Source organism: Telopea speciosissima, chromosome 9 (assembly GCF_018873765.1).
Source record: "Telopea speciosissima isolate NSW1024214 ecotype Mountain lineage chromosome 9, Tspe_v1, whole genome shotgun sequence".
In the NCBI taxonomy this organism is placed as follows: domain Eukaryota; kingdom Viridiplantae; phylum Streptophyta; class Magnoliopsida; order Proteales; family Proteaceae; genus Telopea; species Telopea speciosissima.
The window spans coordinates 45,318,914-45,338,154 of record NC_057924.1 but is presented as its reverse complement, the minus strand read 5'-3'; the positions used below and the strand labels follow the sequence as shown (position 1 = coordinate 45,338,154).

At 43.3% G+C, this 19,241-nt stretch overlaps 1 protein-coding gene across 1 annotated transcript in view; it reads left to right on the top strand.

Moving 5' to 3' along the window:
• The window catches only part of LOC122638949 (KH domain-containing protein At4g18375-like), a 28,762-nt gene extending 10,072 nt beyond the window's left edge, over positions 1–18,690 (top strand). The window contains exons 6-8 of the mRNA XM_043831801.1: positions 3,251–3,258; positions 6,375–6,379; positions 18,520–18,690. Of these exons, the coding sequence (XP_043687736.1) occupies positions 3,251–3,258; positions 6,375–6,379; positions 18,520–18,690 (184 nt within the window). The remainder of the gene's footprint in view (positions 1–3,250; positions 3,259–6,374; positions 6,380–18,519) is intronic.
• Positions 18,691–19,241: the final 551 nt, after the last annotated feature.

Genomic DNA, 19,241 nt, shown 5'->3' with positions numbered 1-19,241 from the left:
GCTTTTTATCCGCTCTGCAAATAGTGGGAATTTATCATTATAGAAGGCCCTAGAGCTGAGAGTAACCCTTCCTGCCTGTTCAAGCAAGGCCTTTATGACCTTGGGATGACAATGTCCCTGCATTGCAGAAGCAAGAGTTGAACTTTAAATCCAGTTATAATACAGACAAGAGTCAGCAGCATGTATTTGTTAATTGAGTCATAAGTAGACATCCTTGAAAACAAAAGATTTTGGTGATTGCCTTTGCATATTTTGTTGGAGGTGGCTTTGATCTGGGTTTGGTCTCGATGGCCACAGACTCAGGAAGCTGCCTAAGCTAAGCCCAGCCTGATGACCAGTTCCCTTTGAGTATGTCATGCCAAACTGGGAAATAATTAGGCACATGCAGTAATTGGGTCATGTTAATTCGGATGTTGTATTCTGAAGTTGAATATTTCACATTCAAAATTATTACAATTTACAACCGCTTACAAAAGCTCAAGCTGTTAAGGGCCACAACAATGTATATCAACACCCCAGCATGTGCAAACCCCCACACACGGCTCTGCAAGTGGCACCGAGGGTACAAGGCATAGGGCACAACAACACACAACAAAACCCTCTCGCATATACTAGGGATCGAACACCCGGCATCCTGGCTTTGTTACCATGTTACAACAGTTTATCCCAAAGCTAGGGCCACAACAATGTATATCAACAAAAAGAAAAGGAATTGGGTGGAAGCAAGTATAAGGAATTCTCTGACAACTTGGAGCTTTTGCAACCATAAGCAATGCAAACTTCATAGTGAGAGAGAGAGAGAGATTAGATTTTGGAAAAAATGCAAATTGCAAAACAAGGTTCATGGAAACCAAGTTTGGAAGGAACATCGTATTCTATGTATTATAAGACATGTTTTGGAGGTCCTGCCCAAACTTCACCCAAAACTGGCCAAAATAAGTTGATTATTAGAAATCTAATACCGATGTAATTATCACATAAATCAAAATCACATTTTATATCAAGAGAAAATGACCTGATTGACGGCAGAGTAAGCTGAGAGGAAATCCAGATATTTGTGGCCTTCAGCATCCCATACACATGATCCCTTTGCTTGAGAAAATACCACAGGAATTGGGTGGTAACTGCATTTTAATCCAACAGATTTGACTTAGAATAGGACACAGATACCAAGCTGAAGGGAGGCAGAAACAAAAATAAATAATAACAAGGGATCACCAAGAAGTAAAATTGAGCCCAAAACAATTCATATATTGTTACAGTGATGAGGATCAAGGCACAATGAAACCCTCACCAAGTCTCCTGTAATTACAAAGTTTTAAAACTTTGTTTCAAACTATGCTGATTATTGATTGCTAGATCTTATTATATCTCCGCTCATATATGATGATTGATTGCACCAATTGCCCTTGGTTTTCCATTTTCTTCATCCTTAATTTGTTCGTGTATATCAGAATTATGCATCTATATTGCAATTGATTGGATTCCATCCAATAGGGAGTCAATATCAGAGGAGAGGTATAACCCATTCTTGTTATGCCAATCACAATAAGAAAGAAATTGCCCTTGGTTTTCCATTTTCTTCATCCTCAATTTGTTTGTCTGTATCTGAATTATGCATCTATATTGCAATTGATTGGCTTCCATGCAATAGGAGTCCAATATCAGGAGAGATGTACAACCCATACTTGTTACGCCAATAACAAAAAGAAAGAAATCTCTGTTTTCTCAGCCATGGCCTCTATTAAACAATACACAATTGACTGAAAATATGAAGATATGGAATTGAATTGAACTACTTTCTTTGAATTTCAGTTCTGTTTCCTTGATCTTTCAATACTGAGACCCTAAGTCTCTCTCAATAGGGAAACTTCTGTAAGCCTAACAACATGGGCTTAGCAAAGGTCTCATGCGATATCTGTATTCTGTTTGGATGTTAAATTTGGATTTATACAATTTGACACAGTACAAGCAATCATTAGACTTCTCACAGGACAAGGATGCATTTGTGGTTCTAAATTGGCATAAAATATACCAACTTAATAAGGATTAGATTATGAGGTGAACATCCCACGCCAAAATCCTATGGTTTTAATCATTCAATTGGCAAAATGATGTGATCTAAATTCTACCCAAAGAAGATTATTCTCCTGAGTTTTTAATCTAGAAGTTATCGAAAAGGATTTATAGCACTAATTAGCTACCAAAACATTATAAACTGACAAAAATTCTCTCATATCAAACTCTTCAAGAACCTGACCAGTGATGAAAAAGCATGACAATATCTTATCCAATTCATTAGGAATAGTTTTGCTCAAATGTCACTCAGGTGATTGTTAGTTGGCATGATGTTAGAGTCCAGGCACACAGACAATATGAAGCGAGGACAGAGGTTAGCACTTAAGCAGCTGTCTAGATAACACTAGCCACCTAAGTTCCACCTAGAGAGCCCAGCCGAGTCTATCTGCAACTCAGTTGGAAATTACTTTCCTTTGGTTATTAAAAACTCATTAATGTTACGGCTAATTCTTCTACGCAGACTTGTAATGGAAATTGATCTGGGCAAAAGACATTACTAGTAGCATCTGATGGTTCTATTTGTATATTCAAAACTGCTGACTAACAGGGGCTTGATTTCATTTCCCCTTTCGTTAACCTCCGCCAAAATTCTGGGATACGAACCTCATCCGACCTCTTCCTATGCACAGTTGAATACATAAAATTCTTTGCAATATCTGGTCTAAGCACTTGTCCATCTAAGCAATCTTACCAATAAGATAAGAAAGAGCAAAAAGGTTTCAGATAGTTATATTAAAAACTTTTGCAACTGAAATTCTGCAATTATAATGAGCCAGAAGAGATGACCTTGGTAAGGCATTTCAAAAAAGAAAAAATTGAAACTGAGGGAAGGATCTTTTTCTTTTCCATCTGATTTTCTTTTGAATCTTGTCACGCAGTATCATAAAAATCTACAGAATCTTACATTAGAATAAATTAAGAACACACACATAAGATTTCGTACCTGGAACAAATAACTGAAAACAGGAACAGACATTAAGTGTTGCTTGTATGCATGTATTGAATTGAAGCACGGATATGTACACAGATTAATTTTAAACAGAAAATCAAATCAGAATTAAAACAGAACTATAAAGGTCCCAGAAAGCTAAACGATTAGAAACTGAAATAATAATGTTATTATTGGGAATCGATCTGCATCATTTAAACATGAGAGAGAGAGAGAGAGAGAGGGAGAGAGAGAGGGGACCAACTTGTGAGCGCTGTATTCATATTCCAAATTGATGAGTTCCTGAGAAGAGGAAGGCCTCCGTTCAGGAAGAGCACTGAAACTCCTACCCCTGCAAATCCTCTTCAATACAAACTGTAGAGGTCTCCTGGTAGCCATTGATGACAGTTGCTGCTCTGTTTTTCCCACCAACACTATCCAAGTAAACCAGAGTGTTCTAAACGTTTGATAGGATTTTCTTCTTAAATTTGGAAACCAACCCAGATCCTAAAATCATACAAAATTTCCCAGTTCTCCTTCTTCCTCCACGATTCTACAGATTCCTCCAATTCTGGATTTGCATTTTATAGAGTGCAGCTCCCAAAGCGTCTTGATCCCAGCCAAACAAAGCAACACAAAAAAGTAGTTTTTATTGAATTCCTAGATTGCCCCTACATTCTGTTTTATTTCTTAATTCTACTTACAATCCATCATCACAAATTCACATTCAACACCCACCATTGGTAACAGGAATTTTAGAGTGACAGTTAATCATGGTTCTAGAACCGAGGTTTTAATTTACCACCCCAAAAAAAAAAAAAAAAAGTTTCAAGAATCGGTATCATAATCGATCGACCCATATGTTTTTCAGGGGATGTGACGGTCTTTTCGCACAGGTACCCGCCCACACCCAACTACGGTTAGCGATTAGCATAGCTTTTCTTTAAAAAGGGCACCAAAAAAACAAAAAAATTTTACTTAGAAGGATAAAGGGTGATTTTGTCATTTTAATGGCCCTCAATTTTGGATAAGGCATATGTTAATTAATTTATGTTTCTCTCTCATGAGCTCGTTTATGGGGTCTACGTCAAGGGTCCATCAAATACTGCGGTGCCTCGTAAGTAAACACATACAGAATTACATATGATTATACATTCCATGACCTGCAAAAAAACAGAACTTTCCACAACAGGAATTTGGCTGGACGTATCTGTTTCTCTGGCCACCACTTAATTAATTAAATTAAAGACCCAAAAAGTAAAGAAAATTGACTTGTAGAAAACTTGCACGACTTGTATAAAAACAAGACCCTATGTTATCATCGTTGAATTGGCATCTTTTGTTATGAATTTCCTATAATCACTCTACTTTCGCTTGACATTTGACATTGATATTTTTCTTTTGGGAAACTCTATCCGACTCCCATGAGTCTATCTTTCCCCTACACATGTGAAAAGATACATCTGCCCCCTTGTTTTAAGGAAGAGAGAGATAGACACATGGGAGTATTGGCATAGGTCACACTCCCATACAAAAAACTGTTTGCCTTTTCTTTTTATCATAAAAAGGTCCTTGAAGAAATAGGAAGCAGGAGATAATGATTCTCTCTCTTTTTTTTTCGATGAAAAGATAATGATTCTTTCTTTAAACCTAAAGAGAGGTGAATTTTTTGTGTAAGAATCCCCATCTATCCAAAGCTTTGCAAACGCCGAATTTCGGGGGTGAAATTTCTTATAAGATGTGGGGAATGTTACACCTGCACCCAAAATCTGGGGCTAATTTGAATTTTCATAGTGGGTATTGCCTTGGTGACTGTTGACACCAGTGATTCGTGAGATGTTATAGTCAAGAGGTCAATTGGAAGTAATGACAACTCCTTATGTACGTGTGGTGATGAGAAGAAGACCATAGGGAGTAACCGAAGCCCTTTCGGGTAAGTGATGGTAGGTAACTTCACCTGGGATACATGTGAAGTGTACTGGAGAAAATCTTGGGTCAATTGGAATTGATTGAGTACTTGAGTATCATACCCTGGGATAGTTGAGGAACCTCCTCGGGTGTGTCGTGGACGGATTAACCAGTTGTCCATCCTCCTAAAGAAGTAAATTGGGATGAGACCAGTTATCGGCGTTTATTGAGACCTGAGATGATCAAGGCACCGTGGTGAATGTAGATTTACTAAGGGGCCGTATCAAGGCGGCTCGATCGAGACAGGAGAGTTACGTCGATGTTCGGCGTAGGGATTTAGAGTTTACAATTAGAGACGAAGTTTTCTTTGGGTATCACCCACCAAATGAGTGGTGAGGTTTGGGAAGATAAGAAAGTTGAACCCGAGATTCTTTGGGTCATATGAGGTTTTGGAGCACAGTGAGTAGGAGGAATGTAGTTTGACATTTGCCCCATCATTGGCAAGTGTCCAAGATATCTTCCACGTATCGGCGTTGCGGGAGTACCTCCTAAACTGACTCGTGTCGTAACTCGAGAACGGTCCAAACTTACGCCAATTTAACTCACGGCGAAGCAACCAGCCAAGATCTTGAACCAAAGGAAACTCCACCTTCGCAACCACCCCTTTACCTAGGTGAAGATACTTTGGGACAGTCTTCCAGGCAAGGAAGCGTCTCGAGGATTTGAGGTCGGATTGCGGCGATGTTCCCATAATTCTTCAACCCATCCGATAAGCCAATTTCGATGATAAAATTCTTATAAGATGTGGGGAATGTTACACCCTTGACCCAACTCGTACTAATAATACTTGTGTATGTGTTGTTGCGTAGCTTGTACAGCCCTTTGAAGTCTCAAAGGAAGACATTGATTAGGCAAGCTTAGACTTAGACCTTGTACCTTATTATTTGCTCATTTACGAGTTTGGTTCTGATCATTGCCTTGGCTTCTATGTGTATTATTGATACTCTTTCATGTCCTCCTTCATGTATAACAACCCCAATTAGAACCCCTTTCAAACCGTTACCTTAACATCCTCGAAGTGGACAAGATCGTCGGAGTCAATTTAAATTCTGGTCTACTGTCAATGCACTACAACCATCTTTGAACCCAATTTCTATGTCCTTCCCTTCTGATTTGATCAATGGTTTCTTCATAAAAACCTTAGTCCTTTAAGTCTAGTTTACAACGTATTTCGAATCACATCATTTTGTTATGTATCGATCGAGTTATGGCCAAAACAGTGGGCAGAGGTCAACTGTATTTTGCCTCAGCGGCTCATGCCTGGGAAACCGACGGACGATGCACACAGTCCGCCATTCCATCATCCGCCCAGTACAAAAATTATGTTATTTCGGTCTAGTTTCATCTTGCCTTGACCCAGGGCTTAACCCTTAATTATTTTAGACCATTTGTGGCCCATATGGCCTAACTAAACCCTAAGAACTCTAACCTAAGACCTATTTGGATTCTATTGTATTTTAAAACCCATTTCAAGCCCCAAATCAACCCCCAACTAAACACACCATTGAATCCTCATCAAAATAGGTGGAAACCACAGCCCCCTCTCATTTCTCCCATCTCTAACACCTGAGAAAAGAGAGAGAACGTGGGAAGCAAGAAGGAAAGAGAGAAGGAGGAAGAAGATCACTCCCTTGCTGTCCCAAATCCATCTTTGCACCATTTGTGACTTCCACCTTCTTTCCAACACCATTGGAACCCATTCCAACCTTGGAGCTCATGGAGGAGAAGAAGATTGAGCCACTCCAAGCTCAAGAACACCTCCCCTTTGCTATTCCATTGATTCCCCATTGTAAGCAACCCTTTCCCTCTCTATTTCTATTGCTTTCTCTTATGTTTAGATGAGTTAATGATCAATATTAGTTCAGATCATGGGGTTTCTTGCTCTAAATACTTTATCCCTTCTATTTGATGTTAAAGACATCAACTATTGACCTAGAATCACCCATCCTTAGCCCCATGGCTTAATTTCCATGAAACCCTCTTGAAGAACCTCCAATTTGAGGATTCTTGATGTTGGGATCCATCCAATCTCCTACCAAATCATAGGGCTTATGTTTCTAATTAGTTTATTCACCTAATTGGATGCTTAGAGCACCATTTGGAACCCTTGAACACCCCATTCCCTTGCCTTTGGCTGAGATGCCATGAAACCCCCTATGCCTTGGGACCTAATTAGGATCCAATGTACATGTTTAATGGCTCATTTGGAGGCTTAATACATTACCCCATAGGTCCCAATCGATCCCATGGCCATTAACCAAGGCTTGGAATCAATCCAAGCCATTTCTTACACTTTCGGGCTCTAATGGACGATACAGAAGGCGGACGATGCCATCATCCGCTAGGGTAAAATTGAGCACAGCCCATCTGTTTTATTTAAAGGCCACACTGCCTGCATAGTCCGCCAGGTACATGATCCGCCTAGGCCAAATTGGCACTGAATTGGAATTTTGACTCTGAACCTTGGACACTGACACTCTCTCACCTACTGTACACTTGTATGATGACATGCTAGGCTAGCGTACGCGTACGAGAGGACCATACACTACATGGAAGATAAGATTACCTATGCTTCAACGATTGTGAGTGGATCGAACACTTGAACTATTTTACGGCGTGTTTCTCATTAGGCATCAAGCTAGGTGTGTATGCTGATTGGTTGTGTGTATGATATACATGATTGCTTCATCTTTAACATGTTTAATTAATGGAATCAGACTTTACATGTAAGGGAACATGATCAGCTATGCAAATTGATAACATTGAGAAGAAGATATGTATATTGTAGGATGCTTTACATATATAATTCTTCATATTGATTGGTTTATGGAATTGATTCAGGTGGTGATTGGCCGACCGTTATTTTGGTATCACACCTGCCGTATTGTTATTTGGTGTGGGTGTAAGCTGGAGAGACGAGAGGATAGTGACCTCCGGATTAGGCACTATGGACTCGATCTCCAGGCTACACTTGCATAGTGTGGGATTGTAAATATAAATATTGCATTCAATAGTTGTTTACTAGCTAGGAAGTGATGTACCCAGTACTACGACCATGCCGATAGGGGTGTAGGTATCGGGCAAACCCATAGGTCCTGACAGTATTTCTAGGTAGCCCACCACAAAGTCATCGCCGTATTTCACTGACGCCAGGACGGGATTTGTATTGGGGGCTCGCGGACAACTCGGTGAGTGAGTCCGGTCTTACGGGTTTCCTTGGTAATATGGGGTTGACATGGTCAGAATACCATCATATGGCACCGTTATTTGTCATTATGGTACCGTTTGCCGATGATGCTGCCTGTGTTATTGTAGTACTTGGCCTGATTTAGAATCTTGTTGTTAGGTGAAAAATTGAACAAAAGCATTCATGCATCATATGTGATGTGCATACTTTAGTATGCAGTGATGGTATATCTATTGTTGTATATTGTGAATGGTTTGATTGTTCGCTGGGCTTTGTAAGCTCATCCCTTGGAAACCCTTATTTTTAGATGTGGATACAGGGGCGACGGATCCAGCAGAGATTGATCCGGCCTATCTTGGTGGTGAGGATTATGAGGCTTGGGGTGGTCAGCCAGAGATGGAGCATGTATCTAACTACCTGTGTGTTGAGTGTGCTCATGAAGCATTGTAGCTCGGGCTAGGGGCCCTATGATTTGGAACTTTATTTTCTTCTGGTTTGGTTAACATTTTGGATTACTGTAAACAATAATCTTGGGATTTTATTTCGTTTCCTTCATTGGATATTATTATCTGCTATATGTGGTATTAAACTGATGGGTAGGAAACTGAGACCGTTATCTATATAATGAAATAATCATTTAGAATTCCTATTATATTCGGATTGACTATTACATATTTATTCCGTTGCAACTCTGATTTCTGTTCATATATTTTGTATAAGAACCTAGGTAGGGTACATGACACAGTAAAGCATCGATCCTGTAGTTCGGTGTGGAATACAAGGGTATTCCCGTCACATTTCCCTGAGTTGAGGGATGGGGATGTGACATCTATGCAACTCAACGACTAAAACAGTTTGGTTTATCCGAAAGGTAAACCATTCCATTAAATGTGGGCAGACCCTATCCTATTACTCAGATGCATTCATGCCCTTTTCAACATTTCAACCCAACCATTTTCAGTCTTCCACATTTGGCAAAGCATAAATCCTTCGACAAATCTTTTAAACATAAGTTTTTTTTTATGAAAGTGTAATCACACAAACCACACACCAATCCCAAAAGGTTAACTGACTTTTAGGACCGTGGAATGGCGGATATACACAACACACGCCACACTCACACACCTGATGTGGGACTAAACCCACACACCCCTTCTTTTTTTGATGAAAGTGTAATCACACTTTTAAACAGAAGTTATATCATGCAAGTTGTTAGGGAAATACACTTAATATATCAAATGGTATATAATGTCAACGGATTCTATCTATTTTAGAGTTTAGGCTCGATTAGTTACTATATACAGGAGTACATTTCAGTTGTTAAACCTGAAACAAGGAAAACATAATGTTGGGTCCCCATTATATTATGGATGGGTAGATGCAAGATCCTGCCTTTCTGAGATATCTGGATCCGGATCTTCTACGGCGTGGGCTGCCCGTCTGCCGTGCTGCGCAAACACAAGAGGGTGTGCATTGACCGCCTTACCCCTGCCTGAGCGCCTTGCCTGAGCGGGGTAAGGCGGTCATTGTGCGTAGCCCTGTGTCTACGCAGCATAAGCAGGATAGTGCAGCGCGCCGTAGAAGCTCTGTGTTGAATTATACCACTACTCATTATGTGATATACCTCCACATAATTTATTTATTGTCTAGGTTTTCCATGATGGCATCATGTTTGTCAATTGAATATATGGACAAGTACTGGATTGATGTTTGGACTGAGCATCTTTGTGACTTTGTGCATTTCATCATTTCATGTTTTAGGTCCATAATTATGGTTTCACTTCCCAAAGTTCACTCCAAATAAGATATGTTCAAATTGCTAATGAATCAGTTGCGTCCTTTCTTCTAAGTTGAATCAATCGCCTCAGCAATCATTCAGAAAAATAGACTGGAACAATTATCCTTTATAATCAAACTTCTTCACACTAAAAACTTAGGATCTCTTCCTCTTTTAACACAGTAAAATTTGGATTTATTTCATGTATTTAGGAGGTCTAAAAACACTAATGGACTCTATTATCAAGAACAGAAAAAAAAAAAAACTAAGTGGTCCCAATACCAATTTCCTAAAAAGTGCCATGCAAAGCCATTACCTAGTCATTATATCCAATACATGAAGACATCTATCCATTGTAGTAATAATACATATGGTTCTAGAAGATTGAGTGAACTAATAGTGTTGAAGAGCTTGAGATATAGAAGACTACCATGAGGATCAACAATCTTCTGGCATTACCTTGCAAGAGTCATTATTTGTAAAGCAAATTCCTTGAGGTAATGGACATCAAGGAAATCTCTCACGGTGAACCCAATAAAATAAATATAAGGGAGAAAGTTCTGTTCGGAGTGTGGCCTATGCCGGCACTCCCATGACTCTATCTCTCTCCTCTCCATTTGAAAAGACACCTCTGCTCCCTTATTTTGAGGAGAGAGAGACACACATGGGAGTGCTGGCGTAGGCCACACTCCCGGACAGAAAACTACTTCCCTAAATATAAATACATAAGAAAAAGTAGCTATAGAACAATTTGCTCAACATGATTTATGAACGCAACGCACCATCAAGAATCCACTCCAGGGATCCTTACCCAAATCACGCACATACGGGGCCTCAAATGATTTATAAGCATAAAAAATTGCATCAAGGGATTTTATTCCTAATTACTATTCCAAAAATATTAGTAAGCAGTGAACAAGATCATTACCTTAAAGCTTATATGTTTTGCAACGAAATTGTCTGCAAAGGAACTGAAAGTAGGGCTCTCTGCCAATGTCGTATGATCATCCCATGCGATTGTGAATTCACCTAGAGGGGGGGAATAGGAGAAGGTTGGAAAACAAAAAATTATGCGGAAAATAAACAAGTAAAGATAACCAATTGACAAGCAATAATTAAAGAGAGACACAGAAGATTTATAGTGGTTTGGCCAACACGTGCCTACGTCCACTCCTCTCAACTTAGAGAGAATTCCACTAAATCGAATCTTGAGTAAGAGCAAGAGGACTCGTATAACTACTCTTGAGAAATCAGCAAGAGAACTCAACTACTCTTGATTCCGAGCAAGAGGACTCAACCAATCTTGATTCCGAGCAAGAGGACTCACTACTTTTGATTCCGAGCAAGAGGACTCAACAACAAATTTAAACAAAGTAAAAGAACTACTAAATGGTTTAAAGTTACCTTAAACTTTAGTAGGAAAGATGCCACCTTTCAATGTATGCAACTTGGATGCAAGTGTGTATGAAGGAGCAAAGATGAGATTGAATTTTCTTCGATCTTCTTGATCTTGAAAGAATAATCTCACTAGGGAGTGCTTGAATGTTTATAGCTCTTGATTGATGATTGTTGTAGTATATAGAATACTAATCAAGAGGGTATTTATAGGCTAGAGGCTTAGAACCAATTAGGAATCCAATTAAGAAAAGAATCCCACATTCTATAAGTGATCCGGTATGCTGGATGGGAATCCGGTATGCCGGATTACCTACTTTCCTTAAGAGATAGGAGAATAACGGTCATAATTAATTAGTCAAGCACTGATCCGATATCTTGGATTGGGATCCGATATGCCGGATCAGGGCAAAATACACCCAAGAGAGGATCCGGTATGCCGGATCCTTATCCAAAGATGGGTAAAGGGGTTCTGGAGGTGTTTCTCGAGACATCCATTAATCTGGTATGCCGGATTGGGATCCGGTATGCTGGATTGGGCAATTACAGTGTAACTTTAGTCTAATTTTCTCAGGGGTTGTTTTGGGTATTTCAAACCCAATTGGTCACATGATCAGGAGTTCGAATAACCTCCTAGGGTCATTCTAGATAGATGCATGCGTGTGTGTGTGCATTACATCGAATGTGACTCAAGAAACAATAGAGATTACATATTTGCAAATAGACAAAGTCTTCACTCAAAAGTCTTCAATTCTTCAATGCTTTAAGCTTCTAAACATATGTCTTTGACTTCCAAGCTTCAATCTTCTTTTGAAAGTGATTTTTGAACACTTGTATATGCTCCCCCTCACTTGGTGCTATGCTTTAACTCTTAAACACTTAGAACACAAGCATTAGTCCAAGTCTTATTTGTTATCATCAAAACATCATCATAGGGATGACTTAGAGGAAGTAGAGTGTAGGACCAGTTTCCTAACAGCGATTATAGTGTTACTATTGGTGACAAAAATCCCACACACTCACACACGGGGATACGCACGTGGTGCGAAACAGCGCGGGCGTGCCAGAACCTTTGCGCAGGTTCAAACGAGGCTGAAAACAGACTGATCTGACTCCTAACTAGGCAAGTCGGTTTCCCTCCTGCCTGAGTAGCTCTAAGGTCTTTTGGATTAAGCCAACAACTGTGACTCGCAGCCTAAAATGCTATCAATCTATGAAAAGAAGAGGGATCTGAGACACAAACAAAAATGAAACTGAAACAATGAATATACTAATCAATCATACCAGATATGGACGTGAGCTTTGTGCATACACCCTCGTCACTCAAAGCATGTGACCGTACATTCCTTCAGCTCCAAATAATGACAAAAATAGCAAAGAACGAAGTAAAAGACAAAAAGTAATAATGTAAAGAAGATAAAAAAAAATGAGTGCTAGTCTTGTCAGGTATGTGTTGTGTGTCCCTCTCAAATCAATCGCTTCCCTTATATAAGATAGGCACTCCCTGCTATCAGTTCGCATTGTTGCTCCCACCAGGCCCACCCTTTTCAGTCCACGCTTCTCAGCTCCAATCACATGCCGCCACGCGTTCCACCATTCTACCTTGCCTCCAACTGCCAAGGCAGTGGTGGGGTCCACTTCCACCACACCCCTCCATACTCCTCGAGCGGTGCAGTTCTGTGATCAGTGCTGCCTGTGTCTTTGACACGTGGGCCAGCCCTCAATTGACAAGGCGCAGCCACATTCCAGCCCCATCCCTCATTTTTTGCCCCCATCGACGACCGTCAAACCCTGGCCCCTCTGGCCTGGCTTGGTCTGAACCAATGGGTTCTGGTTGTAAATAATGCCCCTCACAACCTCCTTGAGCGGTGCCATGTGGCCCAAGCTCATAAGGGGTTGTGCTGGTTGGAGAGGCCAAAATGGCAGCTACCTTCAGTTGACTTTCAACGCTCAAAACTCCCCTGCCTCTTTGTCTTCTCAGGCAGTTAGCGATTTCAAATTTCAAACTTCACCACTGCCATAAATGGTGGCGCAAGTGCCAATCCCCATTTAAAATCCTAGCTCTTTTACGAGGGCTCCTACTTAAAGCACTTCGTCGTCCCCCCAATTCTTTGTTGTTCTTCTCTCCCACTCTTATCTTCTCAACTTCGCCAAGCCCTTCCTTCCAGATGCCATGGCCAGGAAACCCGTAGAATCTGTGGTGGCACAAGAGGTGGAGACCATATTGGCGTAGAAGTGCTCGCTCCTACCCTCCACGGTCCAGACCGAGGTACAAATCCCTTGCCCTGAGCCCTCTGTCTTCAAGCTAGGTCCTGCCTTTACCTCTCGCCCCACTGGTCTTTCTAACTTCCCTAAATACGAGCGGGAAAAGTTGCTCTTCCAGTTGCCAGCCCCCTTGTAGCTTAAGGACAAGGCCTTTTGGGCGATTATGGCCCCATTATCTCCTAGACTGGAAGACCTGGGTCAATAGGGTGGTCTGCGATCGCTCTGACCTGTTGATCGATCTTTGTATTCTGCACGCTATCCAACTCTCGACCACTTCCATTCCTCTCGACCGTTCCCTACTCATGGCTGCTCTTCAATTCTGGTCACGGTCGTTGAACACTTTCCATTTTTGCTTTGGGATGGCAGCCCCCACCCTTTTGGATATTGGAGCCCTCACCGGCCTGAAGGCCGAAGGGGAAGAATTCAATGGCTCAACCCCTGGCCTGACCGATGACCACGGGATCGAGATAGATCACGGTCTCGAATTTACCAAGTCCGCAAGCTACAACTTCTATTTGTGAGCCTATCGTTAGACCCGCGGTTCTGTTTCACCCCGAGAGCTTACGGCCTTGTTCCTATTTTGGATCTGCCGCTACGTGGCCTGCGTCCGTTCGAACAAGATTTCAAAGACCTACCTTTGCCTAGCCAATGCTCTGGCGCAGGGCCGTGTGATCGACCTAGCTTCCTTTACCCTGGCCGCCCTCCTTCGGGGCTGCAATGACATCACTGAGTCCAATTTTGCCTATGGCGGTGGCCCGTTCTGGCCCCTCCAGATGTGGCTTTGCACCTACTTCACTGATCTATACGTTGTGCCTTCGCCGCTCCCAGTTCGAACTGTGGCCAATTATTTGTTTGCCTCTTCTCCCCATCATGACCTGAAAACCTTGCATGAATACTATAAGTTCTTTTCCACCTTTGAGCCCGATCCGAATGGTAACTTCTTTCTCCCCTTTCACACGCAAGAGGCTGTTCCCACCTGGTTTTCTCTAGCCCTTAACCATCCCACGTCCGCTCAAGCCGTATGGGGTAAATTTCTGGTTTGTCGAGATCTCCATATTGGGGTCACCCTATAGCCATCGGGGAACAACTCCTGTGGCTTTGAGATGTACAATCCCCATTACTGCGCACGTCAGTTCGGCTTCCACCAGGCAATCCCTTGCCCCAACTATTACTCCATTACGGACTGTGAGCTGGATAGGATGGTATACTCAAATGTGGCCGATATACACTATGCTTCAGCCATGAATGCTCTAGTCCTTTCCCAGTTCGAGCTCCAGTTCTTTGTCAGAGAGCCCACAACATCGAAAGAATTTACGGCCTAGTGGGATGCATACTTTTCTTCTCTTCTCCCACTTCGGCCTTGTCAAAAAAATAGCAAGCTTCTTCCTTCGTCCTCAAGCACTGCAAGCCACCAGACCATTGCCCCTAGGTGAAAGAAAGCATCAGCCCCCAAGCAGCCCACTGGTAAGCATCGTGTCTTGTCTTCCTCATTTTGTTGCCCTGGCCATTTTGCTGACTAACCTTCTTGTGGCCACAACCAAGTCTTCGGCCCGACCTACCTCCTCAGTTCAATCAACTCGAAGTGACCACGGGTCGTCACTAGAAGATGACGAAGAGTCTAAAGAAGAGCTTCCTTACCCAGTGAGTAAGAGGCTTAAAAGTGTCAGTCCATCAAAGACCGCTCAGCGCCAAGTCTCTCTCCCAGGCGTATTTTAAAAAGACCACACCGTAAGCACTAGGCCTCAAGCTTCCGTAGCATCCCCTTCGGTCACCTCTCATTCAGCACTAAATCAACCATCTCATCTTGGGGCCTGCCTGGTGCGCTCCACATATACCCTCATGTACTTCGGCCATGACCAACGTTGCCTCATTCAGACTGACGCATTTGAGCAACAGGTCATCCTTCTCCTTCTTATAGAGATCTTCCATGATCAGCACGTATCCCATGGCTCTGTCCCTGATCCTTCTGTCAAACTCTGGCCCAGGGTTACTCAAATACTGGATGATTGGCATTTGCCAGTCAGGTTGCGTGTCCTCGACATGGTTGACCTCTAGCTGACTGCCCTCATAGATAGAAGACCGTGTTTGTCTCTTGATGACGATGGTTTTTTCCAAACTGCCTTCTGGTAGACCCATGCTGGACGTTGCCTGGGCCAACCCATTCGTGGCCTGATTCCTCAACCGTGGGATGTAGCGGACTACCACGTCCTGGAACCCCTCCATCAGCTTCTTGGCCTGCGTAAGATACTCCACCAAGTGTTAGCTCTCACAATGATACTCACCGACCATCTACCTAATTACCAATTGTAAGTCTCCAATGATCTCCACCGTGTCAGCCTTAAGGCTGAGAAGCAGGCCCATCCCCAGTATGAGGGCCTCGTATTCGGCCTGGTTATTCGAATAAGGGAAATCGAGCCGAAAGGCCACTTGAGTCTCCGTCCCTTCAGGTGATCGCAGTACAACTCCTGCCCCTGTGGCCTGTTCAATCTTGGATCCATCGAAGAAAAGCTTCCATGTCGTAAGGCCGATGAGGGGTACTTCCATCATACCCTTTGCTGCCTCGATGGGAGGATGGTCCGCAAGAAAATCTCCTAGCACCTGTCCCTTGACTGCTTTCTGGGGCACGTATTAGAGAGCGAACTCGGTCAAGGCGAGAGTCTACTTCCCAACCCTTCCCCTAGAAATTAGGCGCATGAGCATGTACTTGATGACATCGGTCTGGTAGACCACGTTCACCGTAGCCGACAAGAGATAGTAGCTAAGCTTGTTGCAGGAGAAGAACAACGCCAGACATAGCTTCTCGATGGCAGGGTACTTTCGCTCCACCTCCATCAAGGCCCGGCTTAGGTAGAACATAACCTGTTCTTTCCCGGCCTCATTGTCCTGTGCAAGTAGGCTCCCTATTGAGCCTTTCGTCGCAGATACATATAATTTTAGAGGCACCCCTTTTCTTAGAGGCGTTAGGACTAGAGGCCTCGTCAGGTAAGCCTTTATCTAGTCAAACGCTTCCTGGTGAACATCACCCCACCTGAAGTCTTCGCCAGCTTTTAACTTTAGCAGCGGGGAGAAAACCTTTGTCCGGCCCATGGAGTTGGAAATGAAGCGTCGGAGGAAATTCACCTGTCCCAAAAACTTTTGTAGCTCCTTTTTGTTTGAAGGCGGCCTTGCTTCCTGGATGGCACTGACTTTGTTCTTGTCTACTTCTATCCCCTTCTGATGTACTAAAAAGCCGAGGAAGTTACCAGCCGACACTCCAAAAGCACACTTTAACAGGTTCATCTTTAGACCGTGGGTTCTCATCCTCAAGAACACCCTTCTCAAGTGGTCAAGGTGTTCGTGCTCATGCTTTGATTTGACCACCACATCGTCGATGTTGACTTCCACAAAGGTGCCAATCATGTCGTGGAATATCTTATTCATTCCTCTCTGATAAGTAGCGCATGAGTTCTTCAGTCCGAATGGCATGACCAACCATTCGTACGTTCCCAATGCTCCGGGGCAACGGAAGGCCATTTTTGGAACGTCCTCTTCTGCTATAAAGATCTTGTTGTACTCGGCGTGACTGTCCATGAAGGACATGATCTGATTCTTTGTGGCCGCGTCCACCGATATGTCGGCCACTGGCATTGGATACTCGTCCTTGGGGGTAGCCTTATCTAGGTCTCTAAAGTCGATACACACCCTTAACTTCCCATTTTTCTTTATGATCGGAACTATGTTCGAAACCCACTCCACACACCTGGCGGTCCTAATGAAGCCCGCCTTAAGCAACCGTTCGATTTCGTCCTTGATCTTCAGGATGACATTCGGTGCCATTCGTCTGGGTAGTTATTTTACCGGTCTGTAGTTATCCTTAATGGACAACCGATGTTCAACCAACTTTCGGTCTAGACCAGGCATCTCAGAATAATCCCAAGCAAAACAATCCTTAAATTCCTTTAATAACTTTACAATATCCTCCTTTAACTCGGGTGGGAGTAGCCCGCTAACATAGATAGGCCAATGATCTTCAACCGTCCCTAAATCTACCTCGACCAGCGGATCCTGGACCTCTACCAACGTCTCTTCCATTTTTGGCGGTGCGGATGGCAGGTCCTACAGCCTAACCTCGGGACTAGCTACCGTCTGCTCCTTGGCCGAGGCCTCGACCACCACACCTACTTCATGAGACATTCTCTGCTCCAGGCTTGCAACTATCAGTCGGTGCTTTATGTCTGCCACAATCATTTGGTTTGTCTTCATAAATCATCTTGATCAATCTTCCTCCGCCGTTCTTCGAGATTCGACAGAGCTTCTGTCCGCGGTCCCTTCAATTGAAACACTTCTTCCAAGTCCGTGGATGAGTTAACCAAGGATGTAGGCTTCCCATGCTCATCTGCCCCAGTGAACTGCATAGGGCTTATGCACCTGTCATATAAAGTAGCCTCTGCATGACTACCATCAACCATGAATGGTCGATTATCGGCCATCACCAACTCAATCTTTCCTCCCTTGCGCCAGAGCACCAAAAGCTGGTGTAGGGATGAAGGGACACAAGAATTCGCATGGATCCAGTCTCGCCCTAAAAGGGTGTTGTAGTTGGCCATGGCATCCATGACGAAGAAGGCTGTCAAGGACGTATGATTTTTGACTTTCAGATCCATCGGGAGCACTTCTCTTGGCCTAGTGGAACCACCTAGGAAGTTTGTAACCGAGACATCAGCAGGTAGCAGATCGGTCTCGTCTCTGCCGAGATGTTTCATCATTCTTGAGGGTAGGATATTCACTGTTGCTCCATTGTCGACTAGAACCCTGGCCACTAGTTTGCCATCCATGTGAGACTGAATGTACAATGGCTTCAAATGCCGTGCCATCTCTTAGGTTGGCTTCTCAAATATGTCGGCCACCTTTCCTCATGATACTGGGGTGTCAAAAGTGTACTATGTTTCCTTCGTGATGACCGTCCTGACGTTGTCCTTCGGGCCTTGCTGGTCCGGCTCATCGCAGTCTACCCTCTTCTCGGCTTGTTCTTTAGCAGGTACTAATTTTATCCCGAGGACCCTAGGAGGTGAGTCCCCTTCATCCACATCTCCTTTTAACTCCGTCGCTTGACCGGGCTGGTACTGGAACGTCCTTGGCAAGAGGTACACCATTGAGATCAGCACCTATGTTGGTATTGTATCGAACATCATTTCAACTAGACCGCCAAAGTTGACGTCCTGTGAGTGGATGGGGCCACTGGTGTTTGCACTGTCAACCCTCGGGCTGGCGCTTGTCACTATATCCCCAAAAACATCTGGGTCGCTGTCTTTGATCTTGTAGTTCAACACATCCGGCTCCAAAACTCCTTCCTTTCCAATGGCAGCGTTTGGGCGTTTAGCCCCTGACGGCTCGTTGACTATCTGGCTCTGTTCCCCAAAGCTCACGCCTCTCCATCTTGATCTTGGGGGACTGTGTTCCCGCGGCTCTCGTTGGCCTAGGCCTGCTGGTTCCATCTTTGGGCAGACCTCTTCCTCTGTCGCCTTCTTTTCTGCGTTATGGTTATGTGAACTAGGTCAGGGCTGGCTGGGAATTTTGGGTGTCTTGCAACCTCCCATTCTTCTCCATTCGTCCTAGGAATAACCATCCTCGGCTTGTGCCCTTCCTGGTGCTACTGGGCCTCC